The 23,208-nt window shown below is 47.3% G+C and overlaps 1 protein-coding gene across 3 annotated transcripts; it reads right to left on the reverse strand.

Annotated features, from left to right (window-relative positions):
• Positions 1 to 8,738: 8,738 nt before the first annotated feature.
• LOC123444395 (probable LIM domain-containing serine/threonine-protein kinase DDB_G0286997) lies at positions 8,739 to 12,342 on the reverse strand. Of its 3 annotated transcripts, none has more exons than XM_045121094.1 (4): positions 12,205 to 12,342; positions 10,276 to 11,535; positions 9,410 to 9,865; positions 8,739 to 9,251 (listed from the first exon to the last, which is right to left on the reverse strand). In XM_045121094.1, exons 2-4 carry the CDS (start codon positions 11,338 to 11,340, stop codon positions 8,964 to 8,966), a joined length of 1,809 nt encoding a protein of 602 aa, XP_044977029.1. In that variant the 5' UTR covers positions 11,341 to 11,535; positions 12,205 to 12,342; the 3' UTR covers positions 8,739 to 8,963. The 3 variants fall into 3 exon arrangements, with proteins under 3 accessions (XP_044977029.1, XP_044977028.1, XP_044977027.1); XM_045121093.1 differs by having other exon boundaries at positions 11,909 to 12,342; XM_045121092.1 differs by having other exon boundaries at positions 11,779 to 12,342.
• Between the last annotated feature and the right edge of the window lie 10,866 nt (positions 12,343 to 23,208).

Raw genomic sequence — 23,208 nt, forward strand, 5'->3', positions numbered from 1 at the left:
CTTGGGAAGGATAAGGTCGGCAATGTGTTTGCCAAGTTTGTTGGTACTCAAAGTGGTGTCAAGAAAAGTACCATTTGGGTTGCCAAGCCTATTGTGACTAACCTCTTAGGACCCAACGTGGTTGGGGACCAACAAGCTCAAACTTGATCAATAGGTGTTTGTGGAGGACATTAGAGACTTGGATACATAATGAAGAATTAAGGGGTCTTCATCATTCATATTTTCTCAAGCCAAGTCATTTGGATTATCGAGTTTCTATCTTATATCCAATGTGCCTCCTTACGGTAACTTGTACTTAAACTGTTTACATTGTTAGTTGCTTGCCCCTTTGCATGTTGTGGTTTTGTACCTTGCATGTGTTTGTATATGTTGTGTTTCCAACTTGCTTATCTTGAGTAATCGAGTATGTGTATGTTGGTTTGCATATCATGTACATGTGAGTCTTGTATTGAGCCTTTTTGCATCTTGTTTGTATCTTTGTTGGCTCTTGTGAGAGATTAATGGATTATCCCATTGTGGGGGAGTGATGTGCTTTGCACACCTCACAATCCTATAAATGTGTATACATGGGGAATACCACTTAGGATTGATATTTCAAGATTATCTAGTTTCTATGTGGTATGTCTTACTCATGAGAAATTCAAATTCTATATGGTCCATTAATTATCTCTTGTTGGTTTTAATTTGCCACTTGTTAATATTGTTGGGTTATCACATTATGGGGGAGTAATATGCTATGTGCATATTACAAGCCTAGAGAATGTGTACATTTGAGGTATTGCCACTTAGTGTTGATATTGTAAATTATCTTGTTCCTAGGTGGCATGTTTGCTCTACAAGTGTCATTTGCTTGCGTTTTATGGGTAAAGATGATCTTGGATATATTTGCGATCTACCAATGAGTATCATTTCCAAAATACATCTTGTCTTGACAATTGGTATTCCCATAATGTGGTAGGAATTGCTAATCGTCTTTACATTGGATTTTGTGTGTTGTTTGTCTTCCTTGCCTCTTGTGGATCTATTTTAACATGTCTAGTGTTTTTATATAGAGAGAGAAAGTGATGATCCCATCTTGTGCATTTTGTATTTAAACGCAAATTCTATATAATGCACATCCCTTGGGGGAGCTATCCTATTTTCTTTAGAACACTCTCTTTATTCGCCCATCATAAAATCTTTTGATCCCCATCAAGTGTGTGTTGATGGGAGGCAAGTCTTGCTCTTTATGATGCTTTGTGCCATCATGAAAATTTGTCGAGGGTTTGGTTTGTTGGAACCTAGCTCTCTTTTGGAAACTAGATACCTCGTGTTTGTTTTCCTTCAATTGGTATCTTGTTTCCTTTTTTATTTGGCATGTGTAAATGGATATCTCATTCCTTGAGGTATCTTTTAATTGATATCCTTCAAGTGATAGTTTTTTTGTTTGGTATCTTATTATCACTTGATACCTTGTCTTTTGGTGTATTATCAACTTTGTGTTGAGTTGATTATTGAAAGCCTTGAGCATGCATATTTACTATATATAGCTTCTTTTGCTTGCTTTCTTTCTTTGACCCAATATATAAGGGAAACTCCACCTTGTCATAAATTGGCTAAAGTGTGCATGAAATTCAAATTCATATATATGTGCACATATTTATGTGGAGTTTGTCCTATGTATTGTTGGTTTTCTAACTCTTTGGTCCCAATGAGCTTGGGCACCATTTTGTTTGTTTTGGTGTTCCAGGAACAATTGGAGATGCGTTGGATGCTCGGCTCACCTATAAGGAAGGTGTTGAGACCATGTGGTTATTGGAGCCAAGTTAGGATGATCAACGAACAACTATCTACTACATCAATCCAATGTTGTCTCGGTAACAAGTATCTACTTCATGCATTCATTTCTTGCAAAGGCCCAAACCTGTCTTTTCTTTTCGAGGTTGCATCATGGCATGAATCTCTTGACTCGTTCTTGTAGTACTTGTTTCCTTTCTCAAAGAATCCGAACGATGATGTCTTATTGCTAGTTGGGATGTCTTTGATGTTCGTATGTTGGAAGTTCATATTGTACAATAAGAAGATATTAGGCCATGTGCTATGCTTCCAAGCAAAGATCTTATTGATATATTTATGACTTCCTTTTGGATATCTTGTTTGTTCCTTCTTGTAACCATTTCGTGTGTACATCCTTCTTTGTGGATATATATCATCATGATTGTCTTCTACTTAGAATCTTTTACACATGAGAGAAGTTACATCTCTAATTGATATCCAATTTTCTTTCACGTCCACCGTTGCATTTCCTTTTTCAGTTTTTGGTGGCTTCGTAAAAGGATTTGTCTTGAGTGCGTATCTTATTTTCCTACATCTTGATGCACTCTTTGGCCGTGAAGATTATTTTTCCTCATGCTTGTCTTGATGAGGGTTTTGCCATTTCGATTGGTATCCCTCCTCTTGACAAGGTTCTTATTTCCTATCTTCACCATGGGTTGTCACAAGCGTTGGTTCTTATTTTGTTTATTAGTAAGCTTGTGAACCCATTTTCTAGTATGTGTGTGTGGGAATGATATGTCTTGCACTTTGTGTCTCATTTCGTCAAGACTATGTTGATGAGTAATTCTCATCCTTATCTTAGTCTTCTCAAGTGCTTTGCCATGACTTACACACATTATTTTGGTTGAGCCTATTCTTAACTTGCTTCTTTTACATGTTGCTCAACCATTTGTTTTGTGCAATTGATATGCTTATTGTCTCATCTATCTTCTTGCACTCGTTGTGTGTTTTTGTTAATTTTGGGGGAGCAACGATCCTATTTTGTGCACTTGTATCAAATACAAAAATCTCGTATTAGTGTACAAATCATGGGGAGCTTCTCTAGTTTTGATAAAACACTCTGTTACCTTTATCATACTATCTTTTATTCATGTGGTTCCAAGGACCATATGATTGTTTGTTCCATCTGGTATCTTTTGATTGCTTGCCTCTATTTTTTGTATGTCTTTGTGGCATACGATCCTTTTATTTGCAATCTTCGGGTCCTCAATATAGTTTGTTTTCCTCCAACTACTTATCATTGCATTTGTGTATTTCTTTGCACTCATTTGCTGAGAAGTACACACTTTTTGGAGGACCACCTACTATATTGGCTTTCTAAACTTTTTGTCCATTTTGGCAATCGATGCCAATGGGGGAGAAGTTTAGAGAGTTTACTTTGGATATGTTTAGAGGGTTTTGCTTTTATTGCGTAAGCATTTACATCTTGCATGCATGCATTATTGCTTTGTATGTGTGCGCTTGGTTATGCTTATTTCCTTATATAAACTCTCTTGAAGTGGTTGTCATCAATTACCAAAATGGCGAAGATTGTTAGAGCATATATCTTCATATGTGGTTTTGGTAATTGATGACAATTCCTATGGACTAATGGTTGCCTTAAGTTATATTTATAGGATTTGTCCATATTCACTTCTTCAAGTCCATCTGTTGGGTTCAAGGAGTTTATATGATGACCAAGATGGTATTCAAGGTATTATCCAAAGAATGGTCATAGAGACACAAGGTTGATCAAGATCTCAGACAAAGAGTAAATCAAGATGATCAACACACAAAGCATACAAGATGTACCGAGAGGGATCAAGTGATCCCATGGTATGGTAAGCATTGTCCATTACGTGTTTGTGTACTAACCCATGGTCTTTGTGAGAGTTCTATGGGGGGGTTAGGTGTGCTTCCATGGGTTTGCGTCAAAAGAAAGATCTCATACAAACCATGAAGGATGACGTCAAGTGGTGATCGTCATCAAGATTGCAGTGTGCAAGTTCAAGTGGATCAACACGAATATATCATGCTTGATGCTTGCCGTCCATTGTGGCGGCAATGGACTTGTGAAGATATGCTGAAGAGCAGCTCACCCATAGTGTGTATGGGGGAGCAATCAACTAGTCTTCATCAAGCCAACGTAATCAAGAAAGGTGGTCCATCTTGAAGAAGCCAAGATCATCGTCATCTAGCTCAAGAGGACGAGGTGCAAGGTATAGGTTTGCCCTTGATAGGTTTTCTGTTTTAGGATAGATTGTCGTACTGTCAAGGGGGGCTCTCAAGTGAGTAGCTTGATCGTATCGTTCGTTGAGAGCTCAAACATTTGCATCCTTGCATCATACTTCTTGGTTATTGTTTGATATTTCTCTTTGTGAGTTTTAGAGCTTATGGTCATCTTCATGACACGCACGAGTTCATCGAAAACGGAGTCCTTAAGCATCTTCTATGATGTTTTCGATGTTTGGAGTTTTTACCGGTCTTATTAGAAGAAGGGTTCTCACCATTTTCTTATGGGACTTTTCTCACTTGCTTCTTATTTATATTTCTATCAAGATTGTATTATCCCATGTCGTTAGCTTTCCAACAAACTTGGTTTCGTTGAATTCGGAGTCCGTACGCGAAAGTTACAGCAGTTTCAGTATCCAGCGGTAGTACCGCTCGTGGTGCTAGCGGTAGTACCGCCCCTCGAGAGGTAGTACCGCCCCCGGAGCGGTAATAATTTTTTACTACCGCTCCAGGAGCGATAGTACCGCTCCGTCGGACTATTTTTTGCATACTTTTTGGCCTCGGCATGGTTGGTGAACCTACCGAGCGGTAGTACCGCTCCATGAGCGGTAGTACCGCTCTGTGCGGGTTGTGAGGCTTAACGGTTGGATTTTTTCCCACCTATAAAAGGGGGTCTTCTTCCCCATTGAACCTTATCTCTTTAGCTCGTGTTCTTCCCCCATTGTTGACCTTCTTCGAGCTTGCTAACTCTCAATCCCTCCAATGATTCTTCCTAGTTCTTGAGGGAAAAGAGAGAGGAGATCTAGATCCACATTTCCACCAATCACTTTCTCCTCTAAGTGAGGGGAACCCCTTGGGTCTAGTTCTTGGAGTTATTCGTGTTCTTCTTCGTTCTTCCTCTCATTTTCCTCCCTAGCATTAGTTGCTTTGGTGGGATTTGAGAGAGAAGGACTTGGGCACTCCGTGTGCCCTTGCCATTGCATTAGTTGCATCGTTTGAGTCCTCCACGGTGATACGTGGAAGTGAAGTTTGAGAAGCTTATTACCTTTGATACTTAGTACCCTAGATATTGTTCTTCGTGGATGCTTTGGCGTCCTAGAAGCTTGGTGGTGTCTCGGAGCTCAATCATTGTGGTGTAAAGCTCCGGGCAAGCGTCGGGGTCTCCAATTAGGTTGTGGAGATTGCCCCGAGCAATTTGTACGTGTATCGGTGACCGCCCCCAAGGTTTGCCATTTGTACGGGTTCGGTGACCGCCCTCAAGGGTCCCTTAGTGGAATCACGACATCTTGCATTGTGCGAGAGCGTGAGGAGATTACGGTGGCCTTAGTGGCATCTTGGGGAGCATTGTGCCTCCACACTGCTCCAACGGAGATTAACATCCGCAAGGGTGTGAACTTCGGGATACATCATCGTCTCCGCGTGCCTCGGTTATCTCTTACCCGAACCCTTTACTTATGCACTTTACTTTGTGATAGCCATATTGTTTATTGTCATATATCTTGCTATCACTTAGTTGTTTATCTTGCTTAGCATAAGTTGTTGGTGCACATAGGTGAGCCTAGTTGTTGTAGGTTTTGTGCTTGACAAATTAAACGTTAGTTTTATTCCGCATTTGTTCAAGCCTAAACCGTAATTATTTTAAAGCGCCTATTCACCCCCCTAGGCGACATCCACGTCCTTTCACTATGCCATGCGCGTGGGCACATTTGCTTCGTGCCACACGCGAGGATGGGGATGAGTAGTACTTGTTGGGCGTGTGGCATGAAATAGCCGCGCCCACACATGTGGGCCGTTGTAATGTTCACCCACACACGATCTGTGTGGTCTGCCTCCTGCGTACACCACACACGGTATATGGGCGGATGTCTAATATGCCATACGTATGGTGAATATCGGGATCCTTCTTCCCATTTCGTGCTCGAACTTTCAAACAAGACATATTGCATGCTTAACTCTTCAATTCAGACAAGATTAGTCTCTCATCTCAGCAATTCTGGTATCACTTTTGACTTGACACAGTTTTGACCTGTCTACACTTACATGACAAAGGAGACAATTAAGTTGTTGTGGATGCACTGTACCCCCTCTCACTCCAGTTCATTCACACGTTCCCCTTCTTTCCCGGAACCCTAGTTTTCCATGGCGGCGGCTTAATGTAGGCGTGCACAAAGGGAGGGGCGTGCCGCGGCGGCTCGCCAAATCGGTGTCGGTTATCGGCAAGGAGAGAGGACAAGCATCGATATGCGGCATCGTTTGAAAAATCATTGGGAATAAGTTGACAAAGATACAGTGCAGGTTCTTTAGTCTTTCCCCCCCAAAAGGTTAAAGATAGGCTGAGATAGAGACTAACAAACAATGTAGTGGAGGGATGTGTAGCTGTCATTTTTGTGGGGCATTTGCTAGACAAGTTAAGAGCAAGTACGATCGAGTTGAGTCAGCTGGCTATAAAAAATAAACTAGTATATTTTTGTGTAGTTGGAGTAAAGAGTAGAGGAGAGAGAAGGTAAGGAGGACTTCTTCTTCTACTTAATTGAAAAGACATGCAACGCTCTTGCATGTTTTTGAAAAGTAAACGAACTCTTAGTTAAGAGTCAGCTCTAGCACGTGCTTTTACGCAACTTTGTGAGAGTAAAAAATGAACCATATAATAAAAGTACACTTTTCTAAACAACTATGATACATGTTGATTATAAGATGAGCTAAAATGACATGACAATGACTAATAGTCAGCAGCTCCCTATACTATTGACCATGCTCTAAGCCGACAAAGGAGAGAGCGACTTTGAGGATGATATGGAGGTGGACCATTGTTTTGAAGATGATATGTATGTGGACCATTGTTTTGGAGATGATATGCACAAGCACAATAGTGTATTAGAGCAACTTCAATGGGGCGATCCAAACGGACATGGATTTTGTTCGTTTTTCATCCGTTTGGGTCATCCGTTCGCCTAGCAGATATGGGGCGAACACCTACGGATGATGCATGCTCCCAACATGCAGACACAAAAACGAACACCTAGCCAAGCCGCCGGCCACCTCCCACATCGCACACGGCCGTCTGGAGCCAGATCCGACCGGATCTGGCCAAGAAACCATGCGCACGCCCCGGGTGGAGCCAGATCCGTCCGCCCTCGTCGTCCTGCGCGCCTGCCGGCGCACTGAGAGGCTCAGCGCCAACCCGTCGTCCCACGTCGGCAGAGCGCCATGCAGAGGGGAAAGAGAGCCGGTGGCCTCACCGGCGGCCTCTCTCCTCGCGCCCTCCGACCCCCTTCGCTAGAGCTGCAACCGAGAGCTCCGGGCGGGTCGCACTGTTGCTGCCACGGGCCATGGCAACGACTCGAGCTCCTCTTGGCGGCACTCCTGCAGCACGAAGGAGCTCCGGCAGGCAGCCAAGCTCGGGGATGTGGCCTCTCTCTTCGCGCCCTCCGACCCCCTTCGCGCCGCCCCTCCGCCCCCTCGCGTCGCCCCTCCGCCCCCAGCGCCGGTTGCTGAGACGTGGGACCAAGGCAAACACGAGCGGACGACAATGGTTGATGGAAGCGTCCGCTTCGTACCCATTTGTTCTGATATTTAGGCCAAGTTTGGGTTGAGGAGGACAACAAACGGACAGGGGGACATGCGCGTCCATTTGGGTTGTCCCGTTGGGCCAAGTTTTGTGTTCGAACGATTGAAACAGATAAAATGGATCGTCCCGTTGGAGTTGATCTTAGAGCGTAGACCAATCAAAACTGTGCGAGTGTGCTGAGATACTAGGTCGGCTGGGAAGATGGGCTAAACTTGTCCTGTTTAAAGAGTTATCAGGCTGCACAGTTTGAAAGTTTGAAAATCAAAATATACACTCTCTGAAGAGTCGAGGAACTCTTTATTTTTATAGTAAAAGGAAGGAAACGCTAAATTCACCTAGGTATAAACTCTGCTATACAATTGGTATCTCCAGTTCTTCACAATATTAATACATACTCCATCCATCCTAAAATAAGGTTCTGTTTGAAACCAGCCAAATTATATAATCCAGTTTTTATAATCTATTCTGTCTTCAAACATGACAGATTATGATGTAGATTATAAAAACTAGATGGACAGATTTTTAGAAACTCATAATCTACTCTGCACCAGCTAAAATCAGATTATGGATTGCTAATGACCCATTACCCTTGTAAAATTGAAAATAATTACATTTCTACCACCACCACCCTCCTCTTTTAAAAAAAACAAAGGACAGACAGGTCTTTATGCAATGTAAAACCTGGATTACAATTTATATAATCTGACCTTCAAACATGTCCATCTGAATTATTTTTATAAACCAAATTATATAATCTACTTTCGTAATCCAAATTATCATAATCTATTGTGGTTTCAAACAGGGCCTAAGTGATTTAAAAATTTAAAAATGACTCTACTTTATACTATTAGTACAAAGTAGAGTCATTTTTTAGTCATTTATTTTGAGACGGAGGGAGTAGTTTTTTATCGAAAAAAATACACTATAATACATCAAGCAAACTCGGAAGGTGCTCTGCTCAGTTAACTTCTCCACTTTATATGTTCGACAAATCTCAATTTATCGTGATAAGTGATGAGCATCGATTAAAAGTCCAGAAAAAAGGGCCAGCAGGATTTTCTCCAAAGTTTTCAAAAAGAAAAACCTAGATTTTTTTTTTCCAGTGTTTAATATGGCTCCGTGGATGAGTCAATGACCACAAACATTCAAGCGCATAAACAGGATATATTTTCAGAGAATTTGCATAGGCACAGGTAACACGAAAGGAAAAAAAAAAACAAGTCGAAGCAAGACAAGTACTACTCACTATGCTATTGAAACAACAAACGCAAGCAAACCGGACTTTTTGTTATCTATACCAAAAGAAACTTTTGACATTTACATCCTGAGGACTACCTGGACAAGAACAGATTGAAAGAGAGATGGTTAGTTACAGAAGTTTTGGTGGTGGAGGTCCAGAGAGATCGTGATGATGATGGGGATGCTTGAGCTTATGGATCCAATGGGCTAGCCATTTCTTGTGATCATGACTCTCCAGGCAGTTGGAGCTTGGCATATTGTCAAGCGTTCCATCTCTTTCAAGAACCATCTTGAACTTCTCCAGTAATTGAACTATTTGCCAGAATTCAGGCCTTTTATCTGCTTGCAAGGTCCAACATTGCTCGATCAGAACCCGTAATGCAGCCGGGCAGGTAGCAGGAATGGGCGGCCTCACATTCTGAAAAAGGATTAATAGAAATGTTAACGATACATCAAGATTCATTGAAATACCCCTCGATACAATTTCATGCCCAATGTCTCTAGCTTTGCAAAAGTCGGATGATGTCGAGCAAACAAAGGGACATAACAGGTTACAGGAATCAGATGGGTGCATACCTTGTCAAAAACAGCGAAGGCTGCTTGGAACGGAGTCAAGTCTTCATAAGGCACCGAGCCGGTAAGCATCTCCCACAAGATAAGCCCGAAGCTGTAAACATCAACCTTTCGACCATAGGGTTTGTGCTTCATCATCTCGGGAGCCATCCATCTGAAAGTCCCAGGATCATTCGCCAGAGGATCACAGTAGGCTTCTTCGCAGGCTATTCCAAAATCAACAATCTTGGCGCAGCAATCCCTGTCGAATATGATGTTCTCTGGTTTGACGTCACGATGGACGATTCCTTGCGAATGGATGTACCCCATGCCGTGTGCGATATCCAAGCCAACTGAAATGATCTTGTCCAAAGGCAGAGATCTGTGCTCTTGCTTGTGCAAGAATGCTCTCAACGAACCACCAGAAAGGAACTCGGTGATGACGCAGAAGACTGGCTTACTTCTGCATGCTCCAATCAGCTACAAAGATATTTGTGGATCGCTTAGTGATTTTGGTTGAAGTGATAAAAACAGACATGAGATCAGGTAAGCAAGAGTTTGAGGACTATGAGGTTGTTGCTAGCATGGTCATAGAGCACCATGATCTGTTCCGTTACTAGCATGGTCCTACTACATATTAGGCATTACGAAAGTCCTCGACAATGACGCTAGGTACTCATAAAAAACTAGCAGAAACTTGCCATTTCAGGGAAGAACTATAAGTAAATGTCAGCTGGCAAAAGGCTAAAACGTAAGGATTGCTCTTTCTATCTAATAATTCTACAAATAAATATCATCAACTGTCTCAAGCTTGTTTGATAAATGAGTATATCGCCTAAGCACAGATTGCCTAAAACTAAAATTTACTGCAAAGTAAGCTCGGAAGCTACCTTAATGACGTTGCGATGGTGGAGGCGGTACAATGTGACAATCTCCGTGTTGAACTGCTTCTCGAGCTGGGATGCCAGCTCTCCGTCTTGCTCAGCGTCAGGCTGTCTGATGAGCTTGACAGCAACGGGTGCCTCCTTGTAGATTCCATGGAACAGACGGCTGTGCGCCCCGGACGCGAACTTGTGCCCGATGAGGAGCTGCTTGCGGTCCACCGTCCAATCCTCGAGCACCTTCTCTGCGGCCGCCGCGGCCCTTTCGTTGTCCCAGTGCTCCTTCCTGTGGTGCTTCACCTTGGCCGGCGCCTTCAGTGGCGCGTCCACCGGCGGCGCGCGCGGCGGAGACGAAGATTTCCGGCGCGGCGGCGGCGGCGTGGAGAACCTCTTGCTGGCTGACTTGGCCTCCTTGAACACCTCAGGCACGGGACGGCTTGGGAGAGGCGACCTCGCCCTCAGCATCTGCGTCGTGCGCGCCTCGGATATGACCCTGAGCGAGGAGCTGCGGCGCGGCGGCTGCGGCGGCGGCGCGTCGATGACCGGCGCTTTCTTGGTCGGGAAAGGAGAAGGGCTGGAGCACACCCTTTGCAGCCTTGTGCTCTGCTCGTCGTGGTGGAAGGAGAACTCGAGAGGCCCAGGGCTGTCGCCCTCGCTCGGGTCCTGAACCTCGGGCTCGCAGCAGACGTCGACGAAGAGGTTGGTGCCGCCCCTCATTCCGTTCGAGGAGTTGTTGGCCAGTGGTGGCCGCGACGGGTGACCATCATCGGTGGGCTTCTCGTGATGCGTCTGCATGCTGCTGAGCTCCGTCTTGGGTTGGGCACTCAGCGACCTTGTCCTCGGAATGGAGGGAGGAGTCGCCGTCGCGTTGGCGGCGGCGGAGGCTCTGGCCCGGGGCTCGAAGTTCATGCCGTGGAGCTTGAAGCCCGAGTCGGAGCCCTTGTTCTGCTTGAGCGCGGCGCCGCGGTTGAACTGCTCGACGAAGGCGCCGAACTGCTCCCTGCCGGAGTTGGAGCGGACGACCGAGTGGGAGAACCTCGTCCGCCGCACCCACGAGTAATCCTCGTCGTCCATGTCGACCAGATTCCCCTATGCGATGGATTCGATGCGACGGGAGAGGCGAGTTAAAGATGATGACTTTGGTCTTATAGGAACCTCGACGAGAAAAACCCGGATCCTAAAACGTCCCACAGCTCGTTGAAGAGACGCCACATTTGCTCCCCCGGTTCTCCTTATGGCATCCCTGGATTGCTCCGAATTCACGCGCCCCTGAATCGATTCAAAAGCAAACACTCGTGAGATCGATACACGCGGCCTTTTGAAAGCCACGATTGGTCAAAGCAACCGCGGTTTCCGAACGCAAGAAGAAGAAGAAGAAAAATGAGAGGAGAAGAAGGAGGGATCAAATTGGAACGAGGAACCGTGCAGGCAGGAAAAACAGAGGCGTGCGAGAACAATCACATCACATGCGGGAAAAGGGGTGGGGGAGGCAGGAAGAAGCAATCGGGAAACCTCGGAATTCGGCGCCGGTTCGTCCGTCCCCTGACGCCACGCAGCGCGACGCAACCGGTATCCAAATCCAAAAGGAGCTGCCCTTGCCCCTCCCAATCGGAAACCAAGAGGAAGAGTCACGGCCGCTTACCCGGCGGGAAGGAAGAACACCCGAATCTATCTATCTGCCCCGCCCGCCTGCGCCGGGGAGTAGGCGGCCGGCCGGCCCAAGAACGTGGATGCAGGGAGGGAAGACGTGCGATGGATGAAAGCTGTGCGTGGTGGTTAATTAAGGCGGGGAGGGGGGGAGGAGGGAATCGGGGCCGGGAAAAGGCGCCACCGAACGAATCCTCCCGGCCGGTGCTGGACGTGGGTGGAGCGTCGGAATTTGCCGGGAGGGGGAAGAGAATGTTGCGACGGGGGCACGGGGACGTTGCGATCGCTCACCGAACGAATCCGGCAGCTGTGCGGGGGCCTCCCCTCCTCCTCCTCCTTTCTCCTCTTTTCCTGCCGGGCGGCGCGTGAAGGAACGAACCTGAGGAAAGAAAGGCGGAAGAATCCTCTCTGCTCTGCCCTTCATGCGCTGTAAAATAAATAGGGCAGGGCGCTACGTGCCGGGCGGCTCTGGGGCGGTGTGGGACTGGCTCCCCGAAATACAATTCTTTTCTTTCTTTCCTTCTTTCTTTTTTCCTTCTTTCTTTGTTTACGGGTCAATCATGAGAGACGACTTTGGGATCTGTCTAATACGTAGTAGTATAATATTTAATCCAAAGCTGTTTGTTTCTGGTGAGATTTGACGCGCGAGGTTATTGTATTCCGGAGATTGAGATTCTTTCCTTCGCGGGACTCCCGCGTCCACGTGGATCCCGTGTAGGGAGGGTTCTACGGAATAGTACTATTCGTCTACGACCCGGCCAGTTCGTGGGGTGTTTCGTCTCGAGTATGTTTTGTTATTATATGCTGTATATAAATGTCGGTGGATTGTTGCGTTTTTACGTGTCGACCATAAACTTTCTTGGCTTACAAACTCTTCCTGCGCCACTACGGCCAAGGATCGGGTGCGAGTGCAACTCGCGGAAAACCACAGGTCTACCGCGAAAAAGAAAGAACCATGCAAGCGTATCTCTATCTAATGCCACGCTAGATTTGATCGTGACCTTGGCTTCGCTGCTGCACTTTATTGCCCGTGCTTATGTTATCTTCCTCTGTTGTCAAGCGCAACAAAGATGCTATAGTGCCGGGCCTAACGCCAACTTCACCGCGCGACCTTAAATTGACGTCCGTTTTGTTCGGATTCTATCCGTTTGGGTGGAAAGATGAGGTCGTGTCCGGCCCTGTCCTAGGATGTGCTTGCCGCGCGCCCAGCGCGAGGCCGCGTCCGTTTGCCCTATCTTGTCCGCCTTCAAAAGAACAACGCTTCAAATACCAGCGGCCTAGTTCATCACGCCGGCAACACAGTCAGCGGCCTACACGTCCTTGCCGGCAACAAAGCCAGCGGCCGGCAACACAGCCAGCCTTCAAAATGAATTGTTTTGTTCGCCGGCAACACAGCCAGCGGGCGGCAACACATCCAGCCTCCAAAATGAATCTGTTTCTCGCCGGCACACAGCGAGCGGCCCAGCGGGCGGCACCCATGCAAGCCTCCAAAAAAGAACGGCCACGTCCGATCGGACGACCTAGTTTAAGCCGTCGGCGTCGAACATCTCCTTCTGCCTGGCCTCGAACCAGCTCTCCGTATTCTCGCTCATCTTCGTCAAGTCCACGCTCATGATCGCAAGGGCCACCTCCTTCGCTTTGGTTGCGGCATTGGTGGCCTCGATGTCGAGCCGCCTCTTCCTGGCCTCGACATTGGCGGCCTCGATGTCGAGCTGCCTTTGCTGGGCCACCTCCTCCAGGTCGTTCTTCCTCTTCTCGGCCGCCTCCTCCATCTCTAGCTTCTTCCTTTGAAGCTCCAGGTATTGCTTCATTTGCTTGTCCTTGCTTTGCCGCTTCTTCTCGTCCCTCATGTCCTTTTGAGACATCATGCCATGCAAAGTCTCATGCAAGGCCATGGATGCGGCATCACATATGTCGTCCACCTTGGAGTTGGTCTTGCCCCTCGGCCTCTTCAATGCCTCGCCATCTCCACCTCCGACGAAGTTGGGCGTCTTCTTGCCTCTCTTCCTTTGAAGTTCACGATATTGATCCTTGAACTTAGGGCAATCATTGATGATCGTCCAACAATGCGTAAACGTGAATGGCTTGTCGTTGTGCCGGGCCTTGGATGCTTTCAACGATTGAAATGCCTACACCACATGATCAACAATATTTGGACATGCAAACATATACAAGGCCGAAGCAAGGAAAGGACTAGGATGAGGAGAGCATACCATGTCCCCAATGCCGAGGCCATTCACGGGCCGTGCTTCAATGCTCTCCAATGCGGCGCAATACTTGTTGCACTCTTGTTGGATGAACAACCACCTCTTTTGAATCGAGGTGATGCCACGGTCGCTTGTGATTTGATAGGGCTCAAATATCTTCCTTTCATGGAAAGTTTTGTGGACTCTCGTCCAAAAAACTAGGCCCTTTTGTTGCGTGTCCGTCCTCGGATCTTAGCTAATCTCTATCCAAGAGTTGCAAATCAACTTGTCCTCATCTTGGGTGTATGGACCCGTGCGAATGCTCTTCTTCTTCTTTTGTGCTTCCGCTCTTTGGGTGAGCTCGTCGATGAACAATGGCTCACCACTAATATCAATGTCATTGACTTCATCTTCATCACCATCACCTTCGCAATAGATGTCGTCGTCTCCATGCCATGAGTCACCATGGTCGTAGTCAGCACGGTCGTCGGCCTCTTCATCGGCAACGAACTGGGCGCGGCCATCCTGACTTTGGGTCTCGTCGAGATCGTAGGCAGGGACATGCCCACCGTTGTAGATCACATCCTCCATGAACCGGGCGCAGTAGGTGTCGTCGACCGGTGGCATTAGTGTTGCCATTTCGTCGAACATGACGCGGGGGGACGACATGGTGCCCGCAAACGGCGTCCGTGCTTGCTTTCTTTGCATCTCGCCGGCCGGCCGGCCACCGCTGTCGAACACATGTGTGAGGTTGAGGTCGATGCAGGCCGAGAGGCGTGGGGTGGAAGGCGCGATCACACTCACGTCCGGCGACCCCAAGAAACGGATGTGGGCGTCGTGCCTTGGCGGGGGGAAGCCGGGCGACACAGCCGTGGTCCGCGACTGGCAGTGCGGAGATCGGGCGACCGACGAGCCTGTGCTCGCCGGGCCGACGGCCGCTGCAGAGAAACCGTTCGGACGACAAATGCCAAGCACGAGGAGAGCGTGCGCTTTGTTGATGATGGCCTCCTTCTCCTCGACCTCGATCTTGCGCCGCGCGGCCTCCATCGCATCACGCTCGGCACCGAACTTGCACGTGGCGGCGTTGTCCTTCATGATCGCCCTCCAGTTCCTCCTCTTAGCCGATTCCGCGTCCAACTTGGCGATCTCCTCCGGCATGCACTCCACCGCGGCTTCCTTGGCGCCTTGGCCTTCTTCTTCTTGGCCATTCCAGGCTGGTCGATGGCCGGGCAGTCGGAATTCGGGTGGGCGTCGGCCATGGACGGGGGAGAGAGAGGGAGACGGCGGGGAAGTGGGAGGGTTTGGGGGGAAATGGCGCCAAAAGGGGCGGGGATGGGTTTTACTTTGTGCCACCGACTGGCGGGCCAGGGGTGGACGAGCGCGCGTCCCGCCCGTCCGTGCGCTATCCGTTTCACCCCAAAATTGGCACAAAGTTGGGCCGGGGATGGGTCAAAAACGGACACAAAACGGACAAACGTCCGTTTGCTCCTGCGGGCTGGGCCGTCTGTTTCGTCCGTTTTGCCCCAAACGGACACGCGCGGACAGGATGGGTTGTGCGGTGGAGTTGTCCTAAGAGCATCTCTAGCAGATTTTGTAAAAATCAATTCTTAAAAACACGTATAAGGGGCATTGTAAATCATTTCTACAATGAAAAATTGTCGTGGACAGAGCAGACCCCGTAAATAAAAATGTATCCCATTGTAGTTTATTATTATTTTTTCCTCCTGTCCCGATGAACCGGGCACGACATGCCTCGCCCTGGCACCCCGGCTCGCCCCGGGGCCGCCCGCCTCGCCCCGCCTCGTCCCAGGGTCGTCCGTTCCGGGCCACGCATGCAGTGAAGGAGCCCTGCGCCGGCCGGCCCAACCACGCGCTCCTTGGCTCGCCCGCCAGTCCCCGATTTGAGCCCGACACTGCCTGCCGCCGCACGCGCGGTCCTCGACGTGGCCGCGCGAGCTTCCTCACCGTGCCTCGCTCTTCTCCGGTGCCGCCCTGCCCTGATTCGGGCCAGTGGTGGCCTGCTCCGCCCTGCCCATGGAAGGCCTCACCTCGGCAGTGGAGGTCGAGCTGGTTGTAATTTGGACCGACGGCGACAAATTCCGACATGCGGCGTCTTCTTCCGACATGCGGCGACGGATTCCGGTGAGTTCCGGGTAGATTCCGGCTAGTTCCGCGGCGGCACGTTTGCTCCGACGAGTTTTAACCAGTTTACGGGTTGAACTGTATATTGTCTCCAAAACTGCACATATAAGGTTTTCGCGGATGGATTTACCGTGCCCCTTAAAAAATTTACGGGTCGAACAAGTTTTACGGTGTGTGCTCCGTGCCGTTTTTCCGACCGAAAGTGTAAACGAGTTGTTTTTTCGGGTTTGACTAGTATATGTGGTCTGCTAGAGATGCTCTAAGAGCAACTCCAACCGGCCGACCCAAACGGACGACGATTTTGTTCTCTTTTCGTCCGTTTGGATTGTCCGTCGGCTCTGTGTCCGCCCGTCTATGATTTGGGTCGACAGCGCGCCAAATGCGTTGACCCTTATTTGTCCACGTGGCTCGCTAGCCATTGGTTACAAACATTTTGCAATATTTTTAAAAGAAAATGAAATAGCATAGTTTCACAACTAAAATAAAATATAACAAACTTTTACAAGTCCAATAGAAAATAAATTGTCTAAAAGATACGCCTATTGGTTGCCAACATGATCCCACATATGCTCAACCAAATCATCTTGCAACTGAATATGAGTTTCCCAATCACGCATTTCATGATGAAATTAGGTGAATTGTGCAAATGATGCCGCTTCTCTGCCATGCCGAGGCACCACATGTCACCTTAAACTCAAACCCTTGATCGTGGAGACGTTCCGGGTGCTCATCCTCTACGATCATATTGTGCATGATCACACAAGCAATCATCACTTTCCACAACTTCTTGGTGATCCAATGTAATGCTCCAGATGTAATCCTTGCCATATTGGGATCCTTCCCTTCTTTGGAACCATGTTTTGAATGTTATAAAGTCATCATTTCATGTGGTCATTTCATGTCATCATCTTTGCATCATGACATCATCCATTTCATTTGCTTTGCCTTCTCCCTGGTTATGCTAGTAGTTTCATTCTTGTTGGTTTGCTAGCTTGCTTTTGGTGGTGTGTGGTGATGTGGAGGTGTCCAAACCATGCTTCAAACAACTTTGCTTTCAATCTATGTCAAAACCTTCTCCCCCTTTTAATTCATTTAACTTGTGTGTCAAACCTTCCTAGAACCTGTTTTAAAAATGTTAAACTTTTAGTGTATTATCTTGTGTTTGAGGGGGTATTGTCTTGGGGTTTGTGAACTTAAGTTATATGGGGTTTTATTTACAAAACAACATTTAAAATCCCTGTTTTGGATATAATTTAGTTGCTCTAAAAATCGGAGTTATATTTTTGTTAAATAGGGCATAATTCCCTCATGCCCGAGGTATTCTTATTTTTTATTTTTAAAACCCTGTGATGCTGTGGGTATTTTGTTTTTGTTTGGTGTATTGATAAATAGGAAAAACTTTTTTTTATCTCTCTGTGTTTTATCAGGCGCCTAGGTGGGCTAGCTCCCTCTTCCCTACCCGGGCCTCTTCTATTCTGCCGCCAGCGTCGGCCCGTAGCACGAATGTCTCCCTCCTCTCGCTGTCGTCACCGTGTACGACCGAAGCGTAGCCGCCGATCTCCTCCTCCCTCAATCTTGCGGTTAGGACCTCGACCCCCGAGGCCATATATAGCAGCCGCGTCTTCTACTTCCCCTAGGGTTCCATTTTCCCCCTCCTCTCCTCTCTGGCGCCGTCGGGGGCGCTCCCGAGCAGCTCCACCGCCATGGACGGCTCCTGTTGAGCTCGTCGCCGGCGGATCTGCGCCTCGTCTTCTTCCTCGACTGGACCAGGAGCAAGCGGAGGTCGCGGGAGTTCCATTCCCAAAGAGATCACGCGACGGGAGCAGCTACATCGACGGCACCGACAACACCTTCTTCCTCCACTCCGGCGGTCTCCTTCTGCGCCCCGTCACCGAGCTCATCTACCACTCCATGCGCGAGCTCCCTCTCCTATGCACCCTAGGTGAGGCGCAACTCCCCTCTCTTCCCCTCTCCGTGCGTAGCATGCTGTCGGCGTGCTTGTGCACCGGTGAACTTCATCGCCGGTGCCTCTCTGCGAAAGCAGAGCAAGGCCCCGCCTTTTCGTGCTTACCTGTTGTGGTTTCCCCTCTCGGTCAGTAGCACTGCACCAGCTCAGCTGGCTTCGTTCCCACGCACGCATCGGGCAGGTCTGGGGTTCGAGACCCAACGCCCCCCTTTTAATCTGGGGTCATAAGAGGGTTTACTCCTCTGATAGTGCGGCTAAACCGTGATAGCCCAGTGGTGCATGTGTGGAGCAGTGTCGCAGGAGGGTGTGGGTTCGAACCCAGGCCCTCCCCATTTTTTGTTTTCCCTTGATTGTTTTTTATGTTTCTTTTCTTTTGCTGCAAGTAATGCTGTTTTGTTTTTTAGCAAAACCAGGGGATGTTTTATTTCTTTTAAGGCCTAGAGTGCATGTGTGAGCATATTAGTGCATGTGTATGTGTATGAGAGTGTGCATGTGCACATGAGTGTGTGTATGTGCATGTGAGTGTGTGTGTGTGTGCATGTGGTTGCACATGCACATGTGCAAGAGGGCCTAGCCTCCCATGTTGCACCTATTCTTGTAGTGTTTGTGTGTGTATGTGCACTTGAGTGTGTGTGAGCACATGTATGTGTGTGTGTGTGCTCATGTAGGTGTATGTGTGTGCATGGGTGCATATGCACTTGTGCATGAGGGCCTAACCCTTCATGCTTGCCACTATGAAAGTAAGGTAGTTGTGTATGGTGCTTGTGTGTGTGTACGTGTAGGTGTAGAGATGCAATATGAGTTAGTTTACATGTGATATTATTCATATATAGCATATTGGATTCTAGGTGGTAGTTTTCGAGCTAGCTTTGTGCCTTGATGTTACATTCAAGTACCCATGTATTATATATGATTTCGGGGTAGAATCATCCCAAGAATCCATTGATGCAATCTGATTTCACTTTAGAGCAACTTCATAAACTGTTATTTTCTGTCATGATGCCATGTTTAGTGCTTTGTACTAGGTGGTGCCTTGACCCTTTGAGGATAAATCCTTGATGTAGTGGTAGTGGTGAACCCCTCTACAAAATGGGGTCTTTGTTTTGATCTTAGGAATTTTTATGCACCTATTGTGCCCTGTCAAAGTTGACACTTGACTGGAACTGACAGATTTGTGAAACCTTGTGATTTTCACTAAGTCTGAGAATCTGATGTTATTTTCTTCCCTTGTTGTCTTGGTTGAATTAGCTCTTGTGTTGGGAATCAACCCATGCAACAAACTAAATTTTGTGAGCTTTTGTGTTTGTCTAGCTCCCTGTTAAATTTCATGCTTTTTTCACTTCCTGTAGATATCATTTTGGAGGCTGCCAAAATGCTTCAGAGCATAAGCAGCAGGTGAAAATATGTGATTTTCACTAAGTCCCAGAATCTGTGATATTTTGTCCAAGTTAGTGCGTGTAGATCTGCTTATGGGTGATTCCTTTGCATTAGCTTCTTGCACAGGGTTGTAGAGCTTTTGGATGGCTTTTGCCTTATGTCTTGTTTGAACCATTTAGATGGTGTAGCTACTTTAAATATTGTAGACAAACTGCTATGATGCTGTTGAAAACAGATTGCATGTTTTTATCGATTTAAAGCTTGTGTGAGCATTGTTTATGGTGTGGTGTGTTACCATGCACCACCCAACTTATATTTTGTTGCTTGATCATATGGCAACCTAGTAACACCAGGGGAGTGCCATTGGAGTGTGTTTGTGGCTGATTTGAACCGTAGGTCTCCATATCTTGTTTTGTAGTTTCCGGTTGATCCGTAGCTCCGTTCTCTATGTTCTTTATATGTTTTTGCATCATTTTCTCGTGATGCACATGTTCATGCCATATTCATGCATATCAAGATAACTTAATATGAGGTTCTGTCCAGAATTCAGTTAACTCTACTAATGCATATGGAAGTGACTAGAATAGTGATGCATGCCTCCTTCTTCACACATGCATCATATTGCTTGTTGCATCATGTTGTGTTGGTGTTAATTGGCTGTTATCTTATCTTGGGTAGCATCGGGATCGGAGAGCGAGTACGTGGATTCTGGAGAGTATGTGCAGGAAGATAAAGAGCAGTTCCAAGATGAAGACATCACACGCAAGATGACCGTGACCTTGATACCGTATCTAGCTTTGTTATGCTTAGAATCACGTTTCCTTCGATACATGCTCGCTGGCTACCACTTGATATAAATCCCACCTGTCTTTGCCATGAACCCCAAAGACCTCACTCTCCTAGCTAATGTTGTTTGGCTAAGTAGGCTTGCTAAACCTCTAATGGGTAGCTTTGCTAGTTGCAGGTGCCAGCTGTCTCATGTGATAACATGAGTATTTTGTTATCATTATGTTTAAACTGCTATTTAATTAATGCACATATATACTGGTAAATAACGGAAGGCCTGGCCGTTTGCCGGGTGATTTGTTTCGTTGTTGCCGCCTTAGTTTCGGTTACCGATGTTTGATTCCATAACTGATCGCTCCTAACACGTTCGGGGTTGTTATGGGGACCCCCTTGATAAATTGATAAATCGTGTAGTGTTAAGGCTTGTCCGGCAGGACCCAACATTGGTTTTAATCTGCTAATCACCTAATAATAATTTGCATAGGGAATAGCTACCCCGAGGATTTAATCAACAACCCGGGCCAGTGCTCCTCATGAGTGTTGGTCCAACCCAGAGCAGCTTATTACGCTTCCCGGGGCAACTCGGTGTTTTGGCGTGGTAACCATCGCTCATCCGTCGTGTCCTGAGACTGAGATACGCGGCTCTTATCGGGGTCGTCGACACGACGGGAGGTCCTGCTAGGTTTTTCTTACCTTAGTGATATATCTTGCGTACAGGAATCCCGGTGAAACTTTGGGACTCCTCAAAGTTGAGGTTTTCCTCTAAGGAACCCGACGAGATCACGAGTTTCGTGATAGAGGATGACTTTGTGGCCCGTGGCAGTTTGTGATGGACTAGTTGGACCACCCCTGCAGGGTTTAATCTTTCGGAAAGCCGTGCCCGCGGTTATGTGGCAAATATGGATTTTCTGTTAACACCCGGTTCTAGATAACTTGAAGTAACTCTAATAAAACTGCCAACTATGTGCGTAACCGTGACTGTATCCTTCGGAGATCGCTCTTCGACCGAGAACACGGTGGGGTTATGTTTGACGTAGGTAGGTGATCAGAATCACTTAGTGATCAATCTTGTCTTCGATTGCTCGCGTAGACCACCATATAATCACTCTGATCATCGTAAGTTAGCCACCATATATGCTTAGGTTGCTGCAAACCCATACACTAAACCTTCCTCACCTAATAACTTGACTAGATTCAGTACCAAGGTCATTAGATTGTTGAGTCCCCGTGGCTCACAGATTACTACAAACCCCAACAGGTACAGGTACGCCCGACGCAGGAGATCCTGACGACAACCAGTTGAAGTGGGAGTTCGATGAGGACTCTAGCCGACTGTATGTGAATTATTCGGAAGACTGAGGCCGTGGTCGTGATCGTGGGATAGCATACGGGATGTGTTAGATCATCTATTTTTCTGTTTAAGTCCATAGCTGGACTTGCCGCTACTCTGAATAATGTGTGTTTGTAAGCTATATGATATATTCTTAACCGATGGCAAGTGTATGCCCTACTTGTTCATCTTTAATTTTGTGTTGTGATGATTATCCCGTTCGCGAAACGCATAGATGCGCCCCTTTCCCCTTTTGAGGCCTCGTACCCAAATAAGGAAAGGGACGCATCTTAGTCGTTACATCCAAGTTCTAGCAGGATACCGAACTATGCCCCATCGAGATTGCATAACACCAAAGACACGCTCGACATCCTTCCTAGCACTCTCTTGCTCTTGGGAAAATCTTTTACTCTTCTCTTCGACATGGTTGGCGATTGTCTTCACAATGGTGGTCCACTATGGATAGATTCCGTCAGCTAGATAGTATCCTTTGTTGTAGTTGTCACCGTTGACGTTAACATTAACCGGCGGGCTGTTGCCTTTGGCAAGCTTTGCAAACACCCACGATTGTTGAAGCACATTGATATCATTATGCGATCCGGCCATGCCAAATAAAGAGTGCCAGATCCAGAGATATTGAGAGGCAACGACCTCAAGTATGACAGTGCAAGCCTTGACATGGCCCTTGTACTGGCCTTGCCACGCAGAAGGGTAGTTCTTCCACTCCTAGTGCATGCGCCAAACATCCCTGGGAAGCCCCGACTGGTATTGGTCGCCAACAAGCGGGTTGTGTCTGCACCAGTCGGCTCTCTCAAGTACTCAGGGCAAAACACTGCAACCACAGCCTTGCAGAATCTGTACAATGACTCTAGGCGCGTAAAATCACTCATACAGACATACTCATCGATAAGATCACCAGGTACAACATAAGCAAGCATCCCGATAGCTGCAGTGCATTTCTGATAAGATGAGAATCCAATCTTTCCAATGGTATCCTCTTTGCACTCGTAATAGTCATCGTATCCAACCACCCCTCTCAAATATGGTTGAAAACATGCCTAGCCATACGAAAATAACACAAGAATTTATGATGTTTGAACAACGAATTGCTTGTGTCAAAGTAGTCCTTCCATAGAAGGAAATGGCCGCTCTCTCAGTTGCGATTCAACGCCGGAACATGCCCCAGAATCGAGCCCCGGTACAACGGCCACTGCCTATTAAGGTGGTCATGGACCAAGACGACAAGCAGCATCTCCTCATCATCGGATGAGGAATCGTCGGAGTCGCACAAACATTCTAGAAAAAGAACTCGTCGGCGCGGTCCATTTGTACCTTGAGACAAACTGTCGAACAACTTGTGGGCGTGGATGATGAATCTGACCGGCGAGGCGGATTGGGCCGGGGAAGAAGCAGTGGTTCGACGGCGACGCGGCAAGCAACGTGGGTAGGCATTGGCCAGGTACAGGAGGAGGCACCGGAACTAGGCGGCGGCGGCGAGGGGTTGGGGG

The sequence above is a fragment of the Hordeum vulgare genome, chromosome 3H (assembly GCF_904849725.1).
Source record: "Hordeum vulgare subsp. vulgare chromosome 3H, MorexV3_pseudomolecules_assembly, whole genome shotgun sequence".
Lineage (NCBI taxonomy): Eukaryota > Viridiplantae > Streptophyta > Magnoliopsida > Poales > Poaceae > Hordeum > Hordeum vulgare.